Genomic DNA, 22,200 nt, shown 5'->3' on the forward strand with positions numbered 1-22,200 from the left:
GTTGTACAAATTCTGACTCCGAAGTAGCTCATCCACGTGCGGTAATAAGTATTACCTTTATAATTATTTACCAACAGGCGGCGCTAGAAACAAGCTTCTTATATTAGGCGTAGAGTTGCATTTATTTTGAAACTGTTTTAAGTTACAGATGTGTACTTATCAAATAAAGACACCTAAACGCTAGTTAGTGGTGGTAATAAATACAATGTATTGAACAATCAAAGAACTTAAAAAAACTACGAACCAAAACTATTCACGAATTTTCAAAGTTTGTGTCTGTAACTAGAGACACGTTTCAGAGTTAATTCTATAGTATAGGTTGGCACCTGCGGAAGTTTAACACTAAACGTATCTGAATTAATTTCGACTCTAAACTCAGTGTCTTCCGTCTTTCGTTAGATGGCGGTACCATACGTCCAACACTTATTTAAATATTATGTCGTATTCAAATTACTGGTGTACAAAATTAGATTATTTTAACATTTCTGTCAGATGGTTGATAACCAATAACATTTCTCAACCAAATCTAGTCCTAAATGGTTGGATATTATTCAGACTAAAATCTTCCAAGGTTTGTGGTAACATATTTTTTTAAATAAAGTACTTATGTTTACCACAAGAAGTGGTAATTTAACAATATTAACCTACTAGCAGGTATCTAATTGGACCATGCCAAAACCTAAAATATTTTGTTTTAATTTGAAAACATGAATACATCTCAGTTTATGCGTTTCATTTTGCTTCGAGTAAAACCATATTAGACTATCTACTGTGTCAAGCACGGAGAATAGGACCTTGAATTTTCAGAGTTTTAAGTCCATCTGGGGTGGTGTTTTGCTTTGAGGTAATTTCTAAAACCGAATCACCGACGAGGAATGAATCATATACCAAAAAAATACAACACTGGTGGCCACGTAGCTGAGAAGTCTGAGGTGTAACCTAACTTCTACAGTGGTGTATGATAAAGTAATAACGTATTAGTACGTGTGTACGTGAAAAGAACACAAGCAGCGAAGAGTGAATTATAAAATACGCTTTATTTTCACTCAAACATGTTAGAAATGTGTATTTATAAGTTAATTTTACACAACTATCGTGTAGGAACAGTACCATGAATATTATATTTCAATAACGTCATCGTTTGTTGTTGTTTTTCAACAAATCAATAATAAACATTTATAATTCTCGCAGGAAGACAAGGCACGTGTCTGGGACCTTTGTCAGAATAGCCACTTAAAGAACTCGCTTCATCTCGTTTAATTTTAAAACCTATAAAGCAATACCTTTGAAATAATTCCCTTCCAAGGAGAGAACAATCACGATTTTCAATACATTATTCGATCTAACGATATTTCTGTAAATACGATTTATTAATTAGAAACACTCGGAAAAAAATTAGTTTATTTGAAGTTCAGATATTACTTACCTACATCAGTAAGCAGCAGGTCTTACTGAAAGTTCCATCAAACTGATTCATTTAAATTTTAAACGAAACTGTAGCAGAAGTCACGTGATCACTAAATAAACTTACAAATACTAGGGTTAATTTTGAATCTCGGATATCCTCACTCGAGACTTCGTTATGGTACAACCTACAAATCTGTGTACAGGGTTAGGCCACACACACACACAAACAGCGAAGACTCGAAGTTAATGTCAATGTAATATTTCCCAAACAAGATAATTAAGGTAGTTTTTCCTAAGTTAATTTTTGGAAAAAAAAAAATTACTCATGATTTCACCCATACGATATACTAACAAACTCGTTTGCTATTTTATAGTAAATGAAAAATTATTAAATCAAATTTCTCTTAAAAAGAGCTGGTTAAGTGGCACAGCGCTCTCTGCTGGGAATATCTGAAAGTTTTAATCGAAAATAAGTTAGTACGGTACGAATAGTTTTCTTTATTAGACACTAATTTTTCGAAATACCTACCGAGAAAGAATTAAATATTTTACTTATTCATGTTTAATTAGATTTTTTGTTTTCATCCACTTTATAAACTTAGTGTAATGTACAAATGCAGCTCTCGGCTAATAAAACAAATCGTTACTTTATGACATCGTCCATGAACATTTATTGTATATTTAACATAACTACCAAACAGACTGCACTATGTTCACCACGGGAATCGAACCCCGGATGGTGGCGTTCATTTTTGTCGTTGTTAAGCACAAGGCTACAAACTAGGTTATCTATACTCCGCCCATCCCAGCTACAGAAACTCGGTTTTTTACAGTTATAAACTCTGACTTACAGCTAAGCCACCAGGGGCGCCACGACCCACAACTATATCTAATTCACGGCCAGGGACTCGCTTCAAAGACCGAGTTGTCCAATTCATTTCATAAGACAAATAGAACTCGTTTCAGCTAACATCTGCCTAATACCATATCGTACACAAACTATGACACGTGCATAGGTTTCCATACATTTTATATTTTACACTGAGAAAATTAAAATGAACCATCTAAATAAAGCAAATAAATATTTCTTATGCCCGAAATATCTGACAGACAAAACAGTACACTTAACGAAAAAAAAAAATTAAAATAATTATATTATCTTTGCGAATAAATGTACGAATAAGTACAATGAACTCGTTCTCATGAGACTGACAAAAACAAAACTGCGATTTTTGAAGGTTGAATACACAAAGATGCAAAATTCGCCAACTATAATGTGATAATTTTGGGCTTTACTGGTTTTTTTTTTGGTTTTTTTTTACATTTCTTGCGATGATTAGTTGGGATGTCAGCCCTCCAAGAGCGCGTCATATTCTGCACGATCTCACGTGGGGATCACAAGCTTCTGAGTGGTTGTTTCACATCCTTAAAGATTCGAAGCTGGGAACCGTAAAAAATAACCGAACATATCGAATGTCAGCATGTCTCGTGAAGCCTACGGTGGACGTTTCGTAAGACAGGGTGTAGAAACGGCAAATAGAAACGGAGGGGGAATTTTATATTACTCCATAGAAAGGCATTTCTGAACATTGAAGTCGCGTTAAATAGACATAAAACTTTCCTCAACACAAAATGTTTAACTTCGAAGAAAAGAAAATATTGTCCATGACATAAATCATTGGTTCAATGTGTTAACTCATTGCGTAAGCCTAACGAGACATACTCGGGATACCTCAACCTGTCACACACAAACCATCGTTTCTGTAAACTAGAAACAAGAATCTAATTTAAGGAATATAATTTCTATAAACCTAAACATAAGGAAATAAAAGTTGGTCAATAGAAAATGCTGACTATATTTAAAAAAAAACCCATCAAAGAATAATTAAATTTTATTTCAACTTCGACGGAAATTTCTAGAACTATTCTGCAATTGTTGTAACTTCCGTTGGAGTTCTGATTTTTTTCGTGATTCAGCTTTCAACGAACGTTCTAGCAATAATCCAGTATTAGTTAACTGTTGGAGATATGTCGTCGCTTTCTTTAAAATCATAACTTTCGGGGCCTTAGAATTATCCATTATATCCGGAACGTTTTCCCTCAAAGTCTGAAAAGCAAAACGTAAGTCGTCTCTTCTCTTTCGTTCCATATTATTGTGTTCTTTTCGTATTCTTATTGGATCATCCGACTCTGAACTCGAACGACTGCTCCACGACCTGCTGGACCGCGACTTGCAGTAAGTACCGTCAAATTTTTTGTTTTCCGTCCTACGGATTTTCCTTTTTCCGATATCACTGTTACTATCAGAAGATAGAAGTCGTTTCAGAGTTTTCCGAGCTACTAGTTTTCCATTCTGAACAGAATACGACAATACTTTCGGCTTGAAGCACCTACTTACGTCGCACTCTTTCGTTCGGTTATGTTTCTTTCCACACGACGATAAAGAATTGTCGACTGTCACGACGTCTATTTCTGAAATAATGGGGAAAAACAAAATCAAACCACAACCTTTAAAATCATTATTCTAACGTATCATTTTTATTTAAAAAATGACGACCGAGAAAAACCTACGTACTATCACTCAGCGAATTTTTCTTTTGTAAACATTAGTACTCGAAATTGTTTATCTTGAAAATCTGATAAGCAAAAACAACAAAAACAAAGTTTTATTTTTATTTTACCCGGTTTAAACATTTAGGTCTCAGCAGAAACATTAGAAAAAGGTAAGTGAAGAAGTGCAGCTCACGTACTTAGATTACCAACATAGATGATCCCCTAATTTTTTATTTTACTCCAATGTGGGGGAGTTCAACTGTTTGTGCTGAGCTTCCATGACCCAGACACATGCGCACTCGGGACTCGACTGAAAAAAAATTCTCATATTGTCTTCGTAACACTCAAAAAAAAAATTATATTTCATCAGATTGTGCACTGTAAATAACAAATTTTGTTAGCTGTTTCGTGGGGACTTTTTTAAAAACGGTATGGGTTTCCCAAACACAGGTAGCAGAGAATACAGTTAAGAGATGGGGTGTCATTCTATTCCACGTGGGGATAAAGTTCGTTCACCCCTTTATGTTTGTGTTCTTTTTTTTTTTATTTGTCAGATGTGATAACAAAGAGGACATCTCGCACGGGTCTCTAAATACCTTACCTCAGTCTTCAAAAATAGACATGGTACTTAAAACCCTAGCAAGCAAAACAAATCTAACCAATGGTAGACAATGTCTCCCTATGCACGTGCGTTTTTTTTCTTCTAAGAAAGTTGCGAATGTAGGCTAGCTTAGGTTACGGTGGTTCACAGAATACTTTTGTAATTAAGCACTAGGCTACACAATGGCTTATCTGTGCTGTGCTCACCGCGAGTATCGAAACCCGGATTTTAAAGTCGTAAATTCGCAGATGGATCACTGCCATTGGGAGGGCGTTTCACAGAACAACTCTCATATCAAAACAGTCGGGTATTTATATAACATTTCCCTGCCAGTGTGTCGTGCTGTTATTAATATTTTGTTGTTGTTCCAACATGATGAATGCTAGCAATCGCATACAATAAATGTTTCTCTAAATATACGTCACCTATTTACACAATTATACTTGTAGATACAATACGCAGATATTACCTATACTATTAGGGAAAAGAAAAAAAAAAATTTTTAATGCATTAAACATTTATAATAAGTTTATAGCTCGCACACTAGATGGCGCCGTAATGGCATAATGCATATCAATTTGTTATTATCACTATCTTCTCCCAAAAATAACTCAAATGAATACACTGGGTGAAAGTAATGCGACAGAAGTGAAAATTTAGATAAAAGATAATTGTTTTGGAAAGATAAAACACTCAAGACCTGAAGTACCTAGGCCTAATCAGCTATAACATTCACAAAACAAGGACACTGTTGTAAAGATAACACTGACGGATAACAGTTTGCATATCAAAAACGTGCAAGAAAAACTCTACACGTTACGAGTATCAATCGAAACTGAAAGTAAGAATTATCTCATTCACAAAACTTTGCTCAAAAGCAAGTACGAGGACATCACGCTACCCTGTGTACTCTTTACAAATATAATAAAATTCTTACACAAACTACAACATTTTAGGCAATCCACTGTTAGCGAACGTGTTAGGACTAACCTTACGAGGACAAACATCAGGTTGTAACCTTCCCGACGTATAACGTTGCTTTATTCGTTATTTAAAAGCGCTTTCGATTTCTTCAGTTCGATTGTCCGTTATGAACAAATTACTAACTATGTACCGATAAATGTTTCTAGTAACCTATGATTTTGTGAATGAATGTAATGATAACGTTATCAAATTCTTACCACTTACCAGAGTCCGACGGTGAATCGCTCTCAAGGTGATCCAGACCTGAAGGCGGGGTTGTGTGATGAATCTTTGCTCTCTTGATATCTTTATCGTGATTTTGACAATAGCGTTGATAATAGCAGTGGTCGTTGCGCAACGGTTCCGAGTCACTAGGTGGGACGTCTGTACAATCAACCGAATTTTCTTCAATTGTAGAGTCGTAATAAGGTGTCACTGTGTGATTTAGCGGTTGACAAAAAAGTCTTCAATTGCCCGGTCTTTCTGCTTGCAGTCTTCAGTGCATCGACCAGACCACATACAATCATGTATTAATTCAACTTTCAGTCCATCCTTCACCTTTGAGTCCACCAGACCTGACCAACTACTAAATCCACTAAAATAACTATCAAAGTTTTGAGAGGGTAAAAAATCTATATCCAAAAGATCCGAAACCCTCTGAAGACGTTCACAGGGACTGGACGGATAATGACAGAACAAGTCCCCAGAAAGAACGTGCTCTGGTGATCTGGGGTGTTGGAAGGTCAAATTTCTTCCATATGTTCTCGCTTGGGGCTGGAGTATTGTAGAATTCGCTGTCTGACGATACATAGTCCAAAACTTCGTTAGTAAAGGACGGGATGACACAGGAATCTACGCATCCTGCAGAAAAGACGTCTTGAGTCCACATTTTTTTCTAACCACACACACACACCGTTTACTTTCTCCCGATAAAAACCTTTAAAATCAGATAAAAACCCATAAGTAGAAAGCAAGATTTCACAGGGTTACTCAACAGATAAGTTTAACGTTACGAAAATTGCCTGTAATGTCTCGTATAGTATTTAGTTAACCTAATTTTCCAAATTTATAGATAACGCTTTTAACATCGAAGAATATAACCAACCACCTGTTAACGCAGGATAACGTTCCGCAGTGGTCTTAAATTATATGGCTGTACTTAGAAAACACATCGGCTGCCGAAATAAATATCTCGAAACACATTTTTAATACGAGCTATTGAAAACTGTTTAAAACAAAAGTTGTAGTAAATTAAGTTACACATTTTGGAATTAGCGCAAAATTATAAAGGACGTAGTTAGAGTTACATGTAACACTTTCAATGTTGTGCACGTACGTCAAATTTTCGTAGCTTCTCGACAGTGTATGTGTTAATATAATTTTTTTTAAATAAACTAAAAAAAAAAAACAGACAGCCTTAACCGAGAAAGTAAACCTTTTCAATGGTTGGTTGGTCGCCCATACACTTGTTACCCTAGGTTCAAGGTAAGACGCGGTCGCGGAACTTGTACGCGGGAATTGCAAGGCCAATCACTACCTCGTCGCTCACCATGGAAACGAGGCGGGGTTCGCATACTCCCTTCCCCTACCGGTGCCTAGAAGAGAATGATTTACATACCTCCACACGAGTTTAACGGATTAGTCCGCACGAGCGAATGTTTAGGCTGTGTAGCGGCTGCTCATTCGTTTAGCAAGCATTTACGAGTCTACAATTTCTAGTTAAAATATTTTTAAAATAGAAAACGTACAAATGCTTAGAGTTTTGTCTTCAAAATGGTAGAAATATATATGTAAACTGTGGGGAAATGTAAATACACAATACGTCCACTATCAGACAAAATATTTGAAATTTCATATCGTTCGAGTAATATTTGCCTACGAGATATGCCGGAAAAAGTGGGTTATTTCTAAGTCATGTTATAATAACAAGGCCTTATTAATATTACGTAATAGTACTATCAGTATATTCCCGGTTCTCTATTTCTTGTATCTATTACAAAAACGTACAATAATCACAACTTTAAACATCATTTGTTTCGGTATAGTAATAGCCGAGGTAACACCTTTAATAAAAAGTTGAAAACGTCTGGTTTTATTCGAATTTAAACTTCGTATGAACATTAATAGCACTCAGTCACAGTATGTACTACGTCACTTAACACTTGCGAATGGCAGAACACTCGAGAGGCGTAAGAGTACGTAACGCGTTAGCGTATTTCTGATAACTAAATTATATGCTAGTACTAACATCAGACGTATTGTGACACACGTACATACCTCTACATTCGCTTCGCTTGCACTTTACGCATACATTTCTTCCAGGCTTATTTCAACTCGACTGCTGACAAAAAGTACAGTTCGACCTGCCTCGCCACATACACTACACGTGACAGCACTAACTTCACCCGGCTTCTGTAGACTGAACCGTGGAGGAATCAACAGTAGTAATTAGTGAGCTAGATTGTATTCGTCCGCGCCGGTGGAGAGAGGCGGCAAAATATTCTGAATTTAAATGTAAACGCACATGTGATTGTGAACTAACGGCCACTAATAAAGTTAAACGTTCACATAAAGCAAACAAAATATCCTGAAATGTTAAACTACAAAGAGTATAACTGCAATCTGCAACATAACTATATTTTTAGCGACGTTATACAAGATTAACGTGTGAGTGCTATCTCGGTTTGGCGCGAAACCGAGGCGAGCGGGAGTCTCCGTTCATCCAATCAGGTTGCTCATTTCAAAGTCACATGAATATGCTTTAAAACAAGCACGTGGAATCTAGAAAAATGCAGTGAGAACGTGGCATTTTATTTAAATAACAAAATTTATAAAATATTTATTGTTCTGCTTAAAATACAATTAAGTTTTGTAATATGCAAGAGAGAAAGCAAACTAAGTAGAATGAAATATTAAAACATTTAAATTGTCCGTCCATAATTTAGATTACATAGTTTGTTTCTAAAGTGTGTGAATTTATCAATTCATTCCGTATGGTACCGGTTGGTCTACCAACATACAATACCAAAGTCAGAAATTCGATTTCCTTCAGTGGACACAGCAAATAGCCTAATGTGACTTTGTTTTATATATGTATATAATATAGATATATTTAAAAACACACAAAAACAAAAAATAATCAACGGGTATAATTTGCCTAACTTCGAAGTTTCCTTCGTTTTAGCACGATTATGTTTCATGTGATTTAATGTTGTTAGAGCGACATGCAAGGTTTAAGTTTATAGGTTATGATTCCAAACTCGGTTTACCACGTAACTCTTTTAGTCTCTCGTGATCAAGACACGCGACCCTTCACTGGAAATTAACAATGATATTGGTACATAAATGTTCTCAGTCAGTTAGTTATTAACACGTTTTGTTTGCTGTTGTGTTATGGACTTTGTTATTCATCAAACAGTTTCGTACGCACATTTTCTTGTCTGTCGTGTCTTGGAACGCGGATATCGTTGAACTGTACTCTGATTTTTCAGATCTACTCCATCAACTGTTCACGTACTGGAATGTTGACTTGTAACCATGCAAGATTTCCGGAACACAAAAGAAATTTTTGTTGTATTCACACGTTTATGGAGAAGTTTGCCAATAATTTCAGTTACCTGGGAAACTGGATGACGTCAGATGGTAAATGTAATGTAATGCTGTGGATTGTTATATTATGCCACTTCTTACCTATGTGTGAGAATGTTGGTTACATTTACTTTGTGGTTCTTAAGGTGACTTCTTAAGTATGTATGAGAATGCTGGTTACAGTTACTTTGTGGTTCTTAAGGTGCATCTTGAACGTGTAGTGGACAAGTCGCACCTCAACTAATGACGTCAAGAGTAGCTTGCAGAAGTTGTTGACTAACATAATAAAAAAAAAACAGTTGGAGTTTCTCGGACACGCTATAGAAAAGAAGAAATTGAACGTGAGGTTGTAACTGGAGAGATTTAATGAAGGAAAGATCATGGAAGACAGAGGTTGATTTATGTCAGGGGTCTGTCTAAATGGATGAATGTATTAACATTGGAAATTGCTTGTGTGTAAAGAAATAGAGATCTGTGAAAAACTTTGGTCACCAACGTCCTGTTTAGATATGGTGCATATAAAGGGAGAGATGTGTGGAAGACAGTGGTCACCAATGTTCTGTTTAAATATGGTACATATAAAGGGAGAGATCTGTGGAAGACAGTGGTCACCAACGTCCTGTTTAGATATGGTACATATAAAGGGAGAGATCTGTGGAAGACAATGGTCACCAACGTCCTGTTTAGATATGGTACATATAAAGGGAGAGATCTGTGGAAGACAGTGGTCACCAATGTTTTGTTTAGATATGGTACATATAAAGGGAGAGATCTGTGGAAGACAATGGTCACCAATGTTCTGTTTAGATATGGTACATATAAAGGGAGAGATCTGTGGAAAACAGTGGTCACCAATGTTCTGTTTAGATATGGTACATATAAAGGGAGAGATCTGTGGAAAACAGTGGTCACCAATGTTCTGTTTAGATATGGTACATATAAAGGGAGAGATCTGTGGAAGACAGTGGTCACCAATGTTCTGTTTAGATATGGTACATATAAAGGGAGAGATCTGTGGAAGACAGTGGTCACCAACGTCCTGTTTAGATATGGTACATATAAAGGGAGAGATCTGTGGAAAACAGTGGTCACCAATGTTCTGTTTAGACATGGTACATATAAAGGGAGAGATCTGTGGAAGACAGTGGTCACCAATATTCTGTTTAGATATGGTGCATATAAAGGGAGAGATCTGTGGAAGACAGTGGTCACCAGTGTTTTGTTTAGATATGGTACATATAAAGGGAGAGATCTGTGGAAGACAATGGTCACCAATGTTCTGTTTAGATATGGTACATATAGAAGGAGAGATCTGTGGAAGACGATGGTCACCAACGTCCTGTTTAGATATGGTACATATGAGAGGAGAGATCTGTGGAAGACAGTGGTCACTAATGTTCTGTTTAGATATGGTACATATAGAAGGAGAGATCTGTGGAACACGATGGTCACCAACGTCCTGTTTAGATGTGGTACATATGAGGGGAGAGATCTGTGGAAGACAGTGGTCACCAATGTTCTGTTTAGATATGGTACACAAAGAGGAAGTTAAAGTCGTAAATCAATTTGACATTCTGAGTCATTATAAAACATTTTTAAAAAGTTCTCTAAACTGGACTGTTTTAAGGTAATAACGAAACTGTTGAACTGTTTACATTAGCACTAAAATAGTCACGTCGTTCAACTTAACATACGTTAGTACGAGGCTTGGAAAAAAATAAAAACGTTTAAGAAAACAAGGTCGAAAATAACAAATGCAATCAGAATGGGTAGGAATAATCAGTGTGGTAGAACATTTCTCAATGGGAGAATGTGAACATGATTATATCATTCAATAAATTTGCGACGCCATTTTGTTAGAGTCACGTCTGTCGGAGGTCAGATTGGTGTTAGAAAGGAAGTTCTGTGTTTAGTTACTGTTCTTCGTGACGAAATATCAGAGAAATAGCGGGTAGTTACCCTGATCGTTTCCACCTGTCTACTGCATCAACACACCACTACAAAAGAGTAAATAAACGAATCAAGTTTTTGGCTTAAGGCCACAATAGAAATAGTTCCATTTTACACGAATATTTGTTTACAGATTCCTATGACAAACTCATAATTTAACCTACTCGTTTATAAACACGTTCGCCACAACTGCAACACCGTTCACCGAATAACACCTTTCTCCCCACCCATATTTAATTGAAATATTTCAGTTTTAGTGGCTGTGTTGGAATTTTAATAAAATCAATTTCCGGGTTGAGCTTGTATTTTTGCTCACTTCTGTTTTTCGAACGAAAAAAGTGCACTTCAACAATGTAACGCTTTGTTTGTGTTCAGTCACAACTGACCGAGGCCCGGCATGGCCCAGTGTGTTTAGGCGTTCCACTCGTAATCTGATGGTCGCGAGTTCGAATCCCGGTCGCACCAAATATGCTCGCCCTCCAAGTCGTTCGTGGGATCGTTATAATGTGACGGTCAATTCCACTATTCGTTGGTAAAAGAGTAGCCCAAGAGTTTGCGGTGGGTGGTGATGACTAGCTGCCTTCCCTCTAGTCTTACACTGCTAAATTCGGGACGGCTAGCGCAGATAGCCCTCGAGTAGCTTTGCGCGAAATTCAAAACAAACAAACAAACAAACACAACTGACTTTAACACAGAGAAACAAGAGTAAACTGTGTTTTTTACGTAGAGGTCACTTTTTCTTTCAAACGACCTCTCGACGAAGGGTAGGGGACACTCTAGCTTCTGTGTAACTACAACAGATATCGCCCTAGTAAAACTGAATATATCCGGGTGAAATCATTGGCTATTTCATTCTAGATATATCTGACAAAGGTATCAATCCATATTGTAACAGGGTGTTAAACGACAGACGTGAGGCGTGAGTCTCTAACACCGAATAGTGACTCAGTTTCATTAAAGACCTTCAAGTAGTTAAGCTGAATTCATCAAATAGTTTCCACCGTGTTCTCCAGTTCTGCATATAAAGTGGCCACAACTATTACATACTTTACGATAATGTTGAGTTAACGCCCGAAAGTCGATTCCCCTTCGCCTTGTTCTTAAAGTATTCGAAAAATTGAAGAAAAACAAACAAATTATTCCCCTCACGTACCAATCAAATCGTATCTAAAATTGTTACTAATATCTGTCTCTGGAAACAATAAAATGGGGTAGAAATCTAGGGGGGTGCGAGATAAACTTGAATGTTCTTTAGAGTTAAAAAGTTGGAAAACTAGTTTTCCACCTCTGCTTTAAAGAAACAAGCCAGTTCAGTTGAACCTGAAGCTACAACAGGTTAGCTCTGTTCTGAAAGGACTGTATACCAGGAACTGTGTGTTCCTAACAAAGCTGGCGGATTTAGAATGTTTCAAAAAATAAAAACGGACATAGCTGACCGCAGAGTTAAACAATTAAAGTTATGTCTTTACTTTTAGGGTCAGGAAGTACTATTGTCCAAAAGGATTTTCGTTTTTTAAAACGGTCAGATTTTACATTTCAAAATTGTTTGTCGCTGTAGTCATGATAACTGGAGAGTAGATAAAAGAAAGGCAAACTGATCATAGAAAAAAGTTGTGACACTGAATTTAGATGAAATTTCGTCGAGAGGAGAAACCTATCGAATGGGTTTGTCTTGGATAATTTGTACGTTGTATCGACAAACAATCTCTTTACTGGCTCAGAGAAAAACAACGACTCGTAATCTAAGGGTCGAGAGTTTGAGTCCCTTTTCGACCAGATATGCTGCCAGGATGGAGTGGGTAATATGACGGTTAATCACACTATTCGTTGGTAAAAGAATAATCCAAGAGTTGGTGGTGGGTGGTGATGGTTAGCTGTTTTCCTTCTAGTTTTAAACTGCTAAAGTAGAGACGGCTAGTGCAGATAGTCCTCGTGTATCTTTACGTGAAATTCAAAACAAATATGGATCGGCATGGCCAGGTGGTTAAGGCACTCGACTCGTAATCTGAGGGTCGTGGGTTTGAATTTCCGTCACACCAAATATGTTTGCCTTTTCAGTCGTGGGAGCGTTATAATGTGACGGTGAATCCCACTATTCGTTGCTAAAAGAGTAGCCCAAGAGTTGGCGGAGGGTGGTGATGACTAGCTGCCTTTCTTCTAATCTTACACTGTTAAATTTGGGACGTGTAGCTTTGCGGGAAATTAAAGAAACAAACAAAGGCTTAAGGGTGTATTACGATAAAATTCACTGTTTCATTAACAAGCTCATATGTTTTATGATGTTGAATGAACACGGTAGAAAATCAGTGTTAGCAGTGGTGAAATACCACATGTACTCTTCTGACCTCTAACCTGCCATTAAAGCTGACTATCAAAACGTTTGGTAATTGAAGTAACGTTGTTCAGATTAAGCTGAGAAAAATAAAGATAAACGTACATTACACGGAATTCCAACACGAACTAGTTTCGAGTTCTTGCGAGTAGAATTCCACCCATGATCTTGGTTGTTTTATTTATTTGTTTCTACTTCCTGCGCGTGCAGCTCCACGTGGGCTATCTTCTGACAACCGTAACTAATTTCAAACTGATAGATCAGAGAGAAGTCAGCTGATCCATAACTTCTTAGCTCCAGTTGTATGCCCTTTCTTGTTGGATCAAATATTGGATTTGATCATCATTCTTAAGATACACCCCGTCACCCTCACGACCCCACAAGAGTCATGAAGGAAGCATGATTCACCTTCCAGTCACGCGAGCTACTAGGCCACGCTTGATCCTCGTGTAAAATGTTATTTTTCAGTTTTCGTAGTCGCTTCAGTCAGGATTATTATTAAGTTAATTTCTTATATCTACGACTGGATTCACTATTAAAGCGACTAATCAAACGGTAATAATCTCAAACCGGCATTGTTGTTTTTTGTTTAACCATTTACCTCAACAAACCAGGTGGAGCTGTTTTACAGTGACGTCACGGCTGAGGACGGAGTTTCAAGGAGAAGACACCTAGCGGCGGCCTCACAAGTTTAGTCCTACCGGTTACATAACACACGGAAAAACAAATACACCACAGGACATTTCAAATTAAACACATTTCGTCGCTAAAAATGAAAAAAAAAAGTTATTGTTTATTTCATAACTAAAAAATTTCACAACGTTTCTAGCACTCATTTTATAGTTGTTAAGTTTGGGCTATCTCTCTATCCATCGCGGAAATCGAACACCGGATTTTAGCGTTGTAAGTCTAGACGAGAAGACAAACTGTCAGAATGTATTTTAGATAACTGAGCAAGTTTAACACTTGGTAGAATTTGTTTTATTTTGAATTTCGCGCAAAGCTACTTGAGGGCTATCTGTGCTAGCTGTTCATAATTTAGCAGTGTAAGACTAGAGAGAAAGCAGCTGGTCATCACCGCTCTTCGCTAGTTCTTGAGCTACTGAAAGGACGACCATGTTTAGTGGGACGGCAATTCGAACCCGCGACCCTCAGATTACGAGTCGAGCGCCCTAACCACCTGGTCATGCCGGGTTCCCATGTGACAAGTTCGACAAAGTGAGACTTGATTTTGTATGGTTTTCTATATCATTTAATTTGATAAGTGAACTATAAGGTAGGTAATAATTAACTCTTTTATACAGCCCTGATTTGCTGAGCCAGCTTCGAGCCCATGCCAGTCATTCCTTCAGTATAGACAGTGGGTTGTTAAATAAACTTTAGGGATGGGCATACTCGTGAAACAGAAATACAGTTAAATGTCGAGTGACTTCTTTATCATCACATCACGTGGTTAACGCACCCTGTGTGCGTTAGTGTTTGTTTGTTTTTTGAATTTCGCGCAAAGCTATTCAAGGATTATTTGCGCTAACCGTTTCTAATTTAGCAGTGTATTGTTTGTTTGTTTGTTTTTGGAATTTCGCACAAAGCTACTCGAGGGCTATCTGCTCTAGCCGTCCCAAATTTAACAGTGTAAGATTAGAAGGAAGGCAGCTAGTCTTCACTACCCTCCGCCAACTCTTGGGCTACTCTTTTACCAACGAATAGTGGGATTGACCGTCACATTATAACGCCCCCACGGCTGAAAGGGCGAGCATGTTTGGCGCGACGGGGATGCGAACCCGCGACCCTCAGATTACGAGTCGCACGCCTTAACACCCTTGGCCATGCGTTAATAAAATGAAGATAGAAACATATGAGGACTGTGAACGTTAAATTTGAGAAAGGTGTAGCTTTTGTTATTTTAATGCAAAACGACACGATCGTCCATAGTGGGGAATCGAATTCTGAATCTTAGCGTTGTAATTCAGTTGGCTTAGCGCTCGTGCGTGGGACATTCGGCACGTATTTCTCTCATTCGTTTCTTTTTATAGAAACCATGCGTTCAATTGGGGTTCCCAGCGGTACAAACAGTAAGTTTATGGACTTGTAACTCTAGAATCGAGGGTTCGATTTCCGTGGCAAACAGAGCGTTAGTCATAAAATGTTTTGTTACCAGGATGTGTTTTTGACAAGAGTCGCATATTTTGTGAAGCGCTGCTGGTGTCCGCTAGTCCGTTTTCATCTCAACTTATGATTGGTCAGAAAACTCAATGCGACAAAAGGGCGTTTAAAAAAACCAAATGAAGAAAACGTGTGATTGTTTTACCCACAACTGATCGATTCAATGACGTCTCTACATAGGGACATACTGGGACCAGGGCACCACGAACTGAAGATTGTACTTATAGTTGTCACAGTAATTGTTAATAATGAGAACTGTTAAGAAGTTTTATTTAGGCCTAGCTTTTGTGACCCTCTCCCCTAACTACGCCACCTTGCGGCCACCAGATCAAAGTTGGACTGATTATGTATTTTATCTCATTTCTCCAATTACTGTATTATCATTCACTGGTGGCTGTTTCCTGTTTTCCTAGTAACTGTTTATCATTCGGGTTTTCTAGTAATTGGTGCTATAGGACAGAGATGATACTTGCTATACTAGATTCGACCGGAAGTCGTCCGTACCTCAACTGTATCTTCCGGAGGCTGAGTTTCTTATCATGTGATAACAGGACTTGGTATTCTAAAAACAACCCTCAAGAAGTCAAAATGAATTAAAAACAAGCGTCTTGTACATCAGTAAACTGTTTCTCAGCTACAAGAATTTCACGCGCGGAACAACATGTTTAAAAGTTTCTTTCTTGGTAACAACAACAACACATAAGTTCAGTAAATATAGATATTTATTCGTTTGAGAGCAGAGTGACACTAGTGTAAGTTATCTACTGTATCCAACACGGGGGACCAAACCCTGGATTTGAGCATTTTATAAGTCCAATAACTCACCGTTGGCCAAGGGGGAGACTTATTTCTTTTATTATGAAGTCACTTATGACTTCTCATTGTCGAGCCTGTGTAACCCTAACTTACCTTACAGTCATCAATTTAGTTTGTGTTTTAGGTGTACCACTGATACACCGAGTCTGTGTTTTAGGTGCGCCACTGATACACCGAGTCTGTGTTTTAGGTGCACCACTGATACACCGAGTCTGTGTTTTAGGTGCGCCACTGATACACCGAGTCTGTGTTTTAGGTGCGCCACTGATACACCGAGTCTGTGTTTTAGGTGCACCACTGATACACCGAGTCTGTGTTTTAGGTGCACCACTGATACACCGAGTCTGTGTTTTAGGTGTACCACTGATACACCGAGTTTGATTAGTTAAATATTATTTCTATTCTCCTTATTAGACGACTCGTAAGTTGAGGGTCGCGGGTTCGAATTCCCATCGCACCAAACATGCTTGCCCTTTCAGCTGTGGGGACGTTATAATTTTACGGTCAATTTCACTATTCGTTGGTAAAAGAGTTGCTCAAGAGTTGGCGTTTGATGTTGATGACTAGCTGCCTTCCCTCTGGTTTTACATTGCTAAATTAGGGACGGTTAGCGCAGATAGCCCTCGTGTAACTTTGCGCGAAAGTGAAAACTGACCAAACAAATCAAACCCTACTAGACCCAGATAACCATGACCACTAACCATACGTAATTCAATAGACACAAATTTGGAAATAAAATGGTTCCCAAATAACAACACTGCTTTAACAAATTGCGAGGTAAAGTTGGTTGTGAGATATCACCTTGCTGAAATAAATGTTAAAAGAATTTAACAACCTTAAAACTTCTGTTTGATATAGCCTGTTTTAGCGTAAAACTATGCAATAGCCTACTGACGTTTTAATAATGTTGTCAATGGAACCCCGAATTTTAACGTTGCAAATTTGTGAAGTTTTTAATTACAAAATGTGCTATAGTTGAAATATAACACAAAAATTGTGTATTCTCTCATGGTGAAGCCACATCGGACTATTTGTTGTGTCAACCGAGAGAAATCGAACCCCTGATTCAAATGTTATAAATCCCTAGACCTATCGCTATCCTATCTGGGGACAATATAGAAAAACAATGACATAAGATGGAAACATTATACCAAAACAATATGGAAACTTTAAACGTAAACCTGTTTTGTCTGGTTTCTTGCATTCGTTTTCACCAAACATGACCGTATGAATCAATTGAAAGCTATATCTTGTTAGATCAACTAAAATCTGAGGTTCGATTCCGGTGGTAGACACAGCACAAATAATCTATCGTATAGCTTTAAATTTTAAAGAAGTTAGATTGTTGAGAAAGATAATGTGACACTGTGTGAACAAAATTGGATTTTTGAGATAAACAGTGTAACACTGTGTGAACAAAATTGGATTGTTGGGATAAACAGTGTGACACTGTGTGAACAAAATTGGGTTGTTGGGATAAACAGTATGACACTGTGTGGACAAAATTGGATTTTTGGGATAAGCAGTGTGACACTGTGTGGACAAAATTGGATTGTTGGGATAAGCAGTGTGACACTGTGTGAACAAAGTTGGATTGTTGGGATAAACAGTGTGACACTGTGTGGACAAAATTGGATTGTTGGGATAAGCAGTGTGACACTGTGTGAACAAAGTTGGATTGTTGGGATAAACAGTGTGACACTGTGTGAACAAAGTTGGATTGTTGGGATAAACAGTGTGACACTGTGTGAACAAAATTGGATTGTTGGGATAAACAGTGTGACACTGTGTGAACAAAATTGAATTGTTGGGATAAGCAGTGTGACACTGTGTGAACAAAGTTGGATTGTTGGGATAAACAGTGTGACACTGTGTGGAAAAAAAGTTGGATTGTTGGGATAAACAGTGTGACACTGTGTGAACAAAATTGGATTGTTGGGATAAGCAGTGTGACACTGTGTGAACAAAGTTGATTTTTTTTAGGATAAGCAGTGTGACACTGTGTGAACAAAAGTGATTTTTTTAGGATAAGCAGTGTGACACTGTGTGAACAAAATTGGATTGTTGGGATAAGCAGTGTGACACTGTGTGAACAAAGTTGGATTGTTGGGATAAACAGTGTGACACTGTGTGAACAAAGTTGGATTGTTGGGATAAGCAGTGTGACACTGTGTGGACAAAATTGGATTGTTGGGATAAACAGTGTGACACTGTGTGAACAAAATTGAATTGTTGGGATAAGCAGTGTGACACTGTGTGAACAAAGTTGATTGTTGGGATAAACAGTGTGACACTGTGTGGAAAAAGTTGGATTGTTGGGATAAACAGTGTGACACTGTGTGAACAAAATTGGATTGTTGGGATAAGCAGTGTGACACTGTGTGAACAAAGTTGGATTTTTGGGATAAGCAGTGTGACACTGTGTGGACAAAATTGGATTTTTGGGATAAGCAGTGTGACACTGTGTGGACAAAATTGGATTGTTGAGATAAACAGTGTGACACTGTGTGAACAAAGTTGGGTTGTTAAGATAAACAGTGTGACACTGTGTGAACAAAGTTGGATTGTTGGGATAAGCAGTGTGACACTGTGTGGACAAAATTGGATTGTTGGGATAAACAGTGTGACACTGTGTGAACAAAATTGAATTGTTGGGATAAGCAGTGTGACACTGTGTGAACAAAGTTGGATTGTTGGGATAAACAGTGTGACACTGTGTGGAAAAAGTTGGATTGTTGGGATAAACAGTGTGACACTGTGTGAACAAAATTAAATTGTTGGGATAAACAGTGTGACACTGTGTGAACAAAATTGGATTGTTGGGATAAGCAGTGTGACACTGTGTGAACAAAGTTGGATTGTTGGGATATACAGTGTGACACTGTGTGGAAAAAGTTGGATTGTTGGGATAAACAGTGTGACACTGTGTGAACAAAGTTGGATTGTTGGGATAAACAGTGTGACACTGTGTGAACAAAATTGGATTGTTGGGATAAGCAGTGTGACACTGTGTGAACAAAGTTGGATTTTTGGGATAAGCAGTGTGACACTGTGTGGACAAAATTGGATTGTTGAGATAAACAGTGTGACACTGTGTGGACAAAATTGGATTGTTGAGGTAAACAGTGTGACACTGTGTGGACAAAATTGGATTGTTGAGATAAACAGTGTAACACTGTGTGAACAAAATTGGATTGTTGGGATAAACAGTGTGACACTGTGTGGACAAAATTGGATTATTGGGATAAGCAGTGTGACACTGTGTGAACAAAGTTGGATTTTTGGGATAAGCAGTGTGACACTGTGTGGACAAAATTGGATTGTTGGGATAAACAGTGTGACACTGTGTGGACAAAATTGGATTGTTGGGATAAGCAGTGTGACACTGTGTGAACAAAATTGGATTGTTGGGATAAACAGTGTGACACTGTGTGAACAAAATTGGATTGTTGGGATAAGCAGTGTGACACTGTGTGAACAAAATTGGATTGTTGGGATAAGCAGTGTGACACTGTGTGAACAAAGTTGGATTGTTGGGATAAACAGTGTGACACTGTGTGAACAAAAGTTGGATTGTTGGGATAAACAGTGTGACACTGTGTGAACAAAATTGGATTGTTGGGATAAGCAGTGTGACACTGTGTGAACAAAATGGATTGTTGGGATAAGCAGTGTGACACTGTGTGAACAAAATTGATTGTTAGGATAAGCAGTGTGACACTGTGTGAACAAAGTTGGATTTTTTAGGATAAGCAGTGTGACACTGTGTGGACAAAATGGATTGTTAGGATAAGCAGTGTGACACTCTGTGAACAAAGTTGATTGTTGGGATAAACAGTGTGACACTGTGTGGACAAAATTGGATTGTTGGGATAAGCAGTGTGACACTGTGTGAACAAAGTTGGATTTTTGGGATAAGCAGTGTGACACTGTGTGGACAAAATTGGATTGTTGGGATAAACAGTGCTAACACTGTGTGAACAAAGTGGATTGTTAGGATAAACAGTGTGACACTGTGTGAACAAAGTTGGATTGTTGGGATAAGCAGTGTGACACTGTGTGAACAAAGTTGGATTGTTGGGATAAACAGTGTGACACTGTGTGGACAAAATTGGATTGTTGAGATAAACAGTGTAACACTGTGTGAACAAAATTGGATTGTTGGGATAAACAGTGTGATACTGTGTGGACAAAATTGGATTGTTGGGATAAACAGTGTGACACTGTGTTGACAAAATTGGATTGTTGAGATAAACAGTGTGACACTGTGTGAACAAAGTTGGGTTGTTAAGATAAACAGCGTAATAGTTTCGGAACAAGCTATTTCCAAACAAAGATACGAATGGCCAACGCGGTGTTTGTGTAAGTTTTAGATATGAATTAGTATAACTTAGATTAGTGTAATTAATCACTTTAGGTTTGAACGGTTTAGGCTTCATTGTAATTTCAATGAGTTCTAATCAGTAGTTCAGCTGTATAAATCTTGAACACCATTTAGTTAAGCCCCGGATGAACATTCCAACCTTGTAAGTACATTATGCTTTTCATAAATTAGCCCTAGCTGTCGGAAACTGGCTAAAAATAGTTATAAGAAGAAATATCTAAGTCTGTTTCTCAGGACGGCTGGTGTGGATATTAAAACAAATATGAAAATAGAGAACAACGTTTTGACCCTCTTAGGTCATTTTCAGGTTAACAAAGAGAGTTTCCAACTGACCGTTGCTGGAGACACGTCTTGGGAACGAGAGTGTAAACGAGTACGGGATTGTAGGGGGCGTTGCAGTCAGATGTTAGGTTATTAATTAGTGTAGGTATAGAAGTGTTCCTTTATATTAATTTAATCTTGGTTTTAGTTGCTGTATTAGTAAGGCTTCTTTGATTTTGAGTTCGTTTATATTTGTTTCCCTACTATGTATCTGTGTGTTTTCTATGGTTGTGTTGTGTTCAAACACATGTGAAGGTGTTTTTTTTGTGCGTGTTCTTTGAATCTAGTTTCCGTTTTTCTGCTAATTATTGGCTACCACAACAAATACCTTATCTGTGTTATACGCTGTTAATATATAACTGTTATGTTACTGGTTTTTGTCGCAACATTTTAAAAAAATTCTGTACTTGTTTTCCATTAGTATCCTTCCTTTAGTGGCTCACTGGTAAGTTTGTAGGGTTATGGGCTGACTTGGCCAGGTGGGTTAAGGTGTTCGACTCATAATCTGATGGTCGCGGGTTCGAATCCCCGTTGCACCAAACATGCTCGCCCTTTCAGCCGTGAGGGCGTTATAATGTTACAGTCAGTCCCACTATTCGTTGGTAAAATAGTTGGCGGTGGGTGGTGCTGACGAGCTGCCTTCCGTCTAGTGTTACACTGCTAAATTAGGGACGGCTAGCGAAGATAGCCCTTGAGTAGCTTTGCGCAAAATTCGAAACAAACAAACAAAGTGTAAGGTTATAAAGCAAATAACCGAATTTCAATGCCCATCGCGATGGGCATATCTCAAATAGTCTTTTGTGTAGCTTTGCACTATGTGACAAACAAACCAAATAGTAACGTCAGAGTTGAGAATTTATTTTTTGACAAGTTCAGCAAAAAATCCTAGGATCGATACCTGTGAAAAACAGTATGCAGTTAGTCTATTGCGTAGCCTTGCACAGGAACAACAGCAACACTCAAGTTCGTTTATTGGTTCGTTGTTAAGCGCAGAGCTACACAACGGATCGTCTGTGCTCTTCTCAACACGGGTATCGAAATTCAGATTTTAGCGGTATAAATCCGCAGACACATCACAGTACCAACAAGGAAGGGGGTAAACACCCAAGTCCAAACTTGTTT

The 22,200-nt window shown here is 38.0% G+C and overlaps 1 protein-coding gene across 1 annotated transcript; it reads right to left on the reverse strand.

The window, feature by feature from the left end:
- Positions 1-1,018: 1,018 nt before the first annotated feature.
- LOC143241758 (uncharacterized) lies at positions 1,019-6,413 on the reverse strand. Its single transcript, XM_076484980.1, has 3 exons — positions 6,196-6,413; positions 5,750-5,988; positions 1,019-3,879 (listed from the first exon to the last, which is right to left on the reverse strand). Exons 1-3 carry the CDS (start codon positions 6,411-6,413, stop codon positions 3,305-3,307), a joined length of 1,032 nt encoding a protein of 343 aa, XP_076341095.1. The 3' UTR covers positions 1,019-3,304.
- Positions 6,414-22,200: the final 15,787 nt, after the last annotated feature.

The sequence above is a fragment of the Tachypleus tridentatus genome, unplaced genomic scaffold, assembly GCF_004210375.1.
Source record: "Tachypleus tridentatus isolate NWPU-2018 unplaced genomic scaffold, ASM421037v1 Hic_cluster_1, whole genome shotgun sequence".
NCBI lineage: Eukaryota > Metazoa > Arthropoda > Merostomata > Xiphosura > Limulidae > Tachypleus > Tachypleus tridentatus.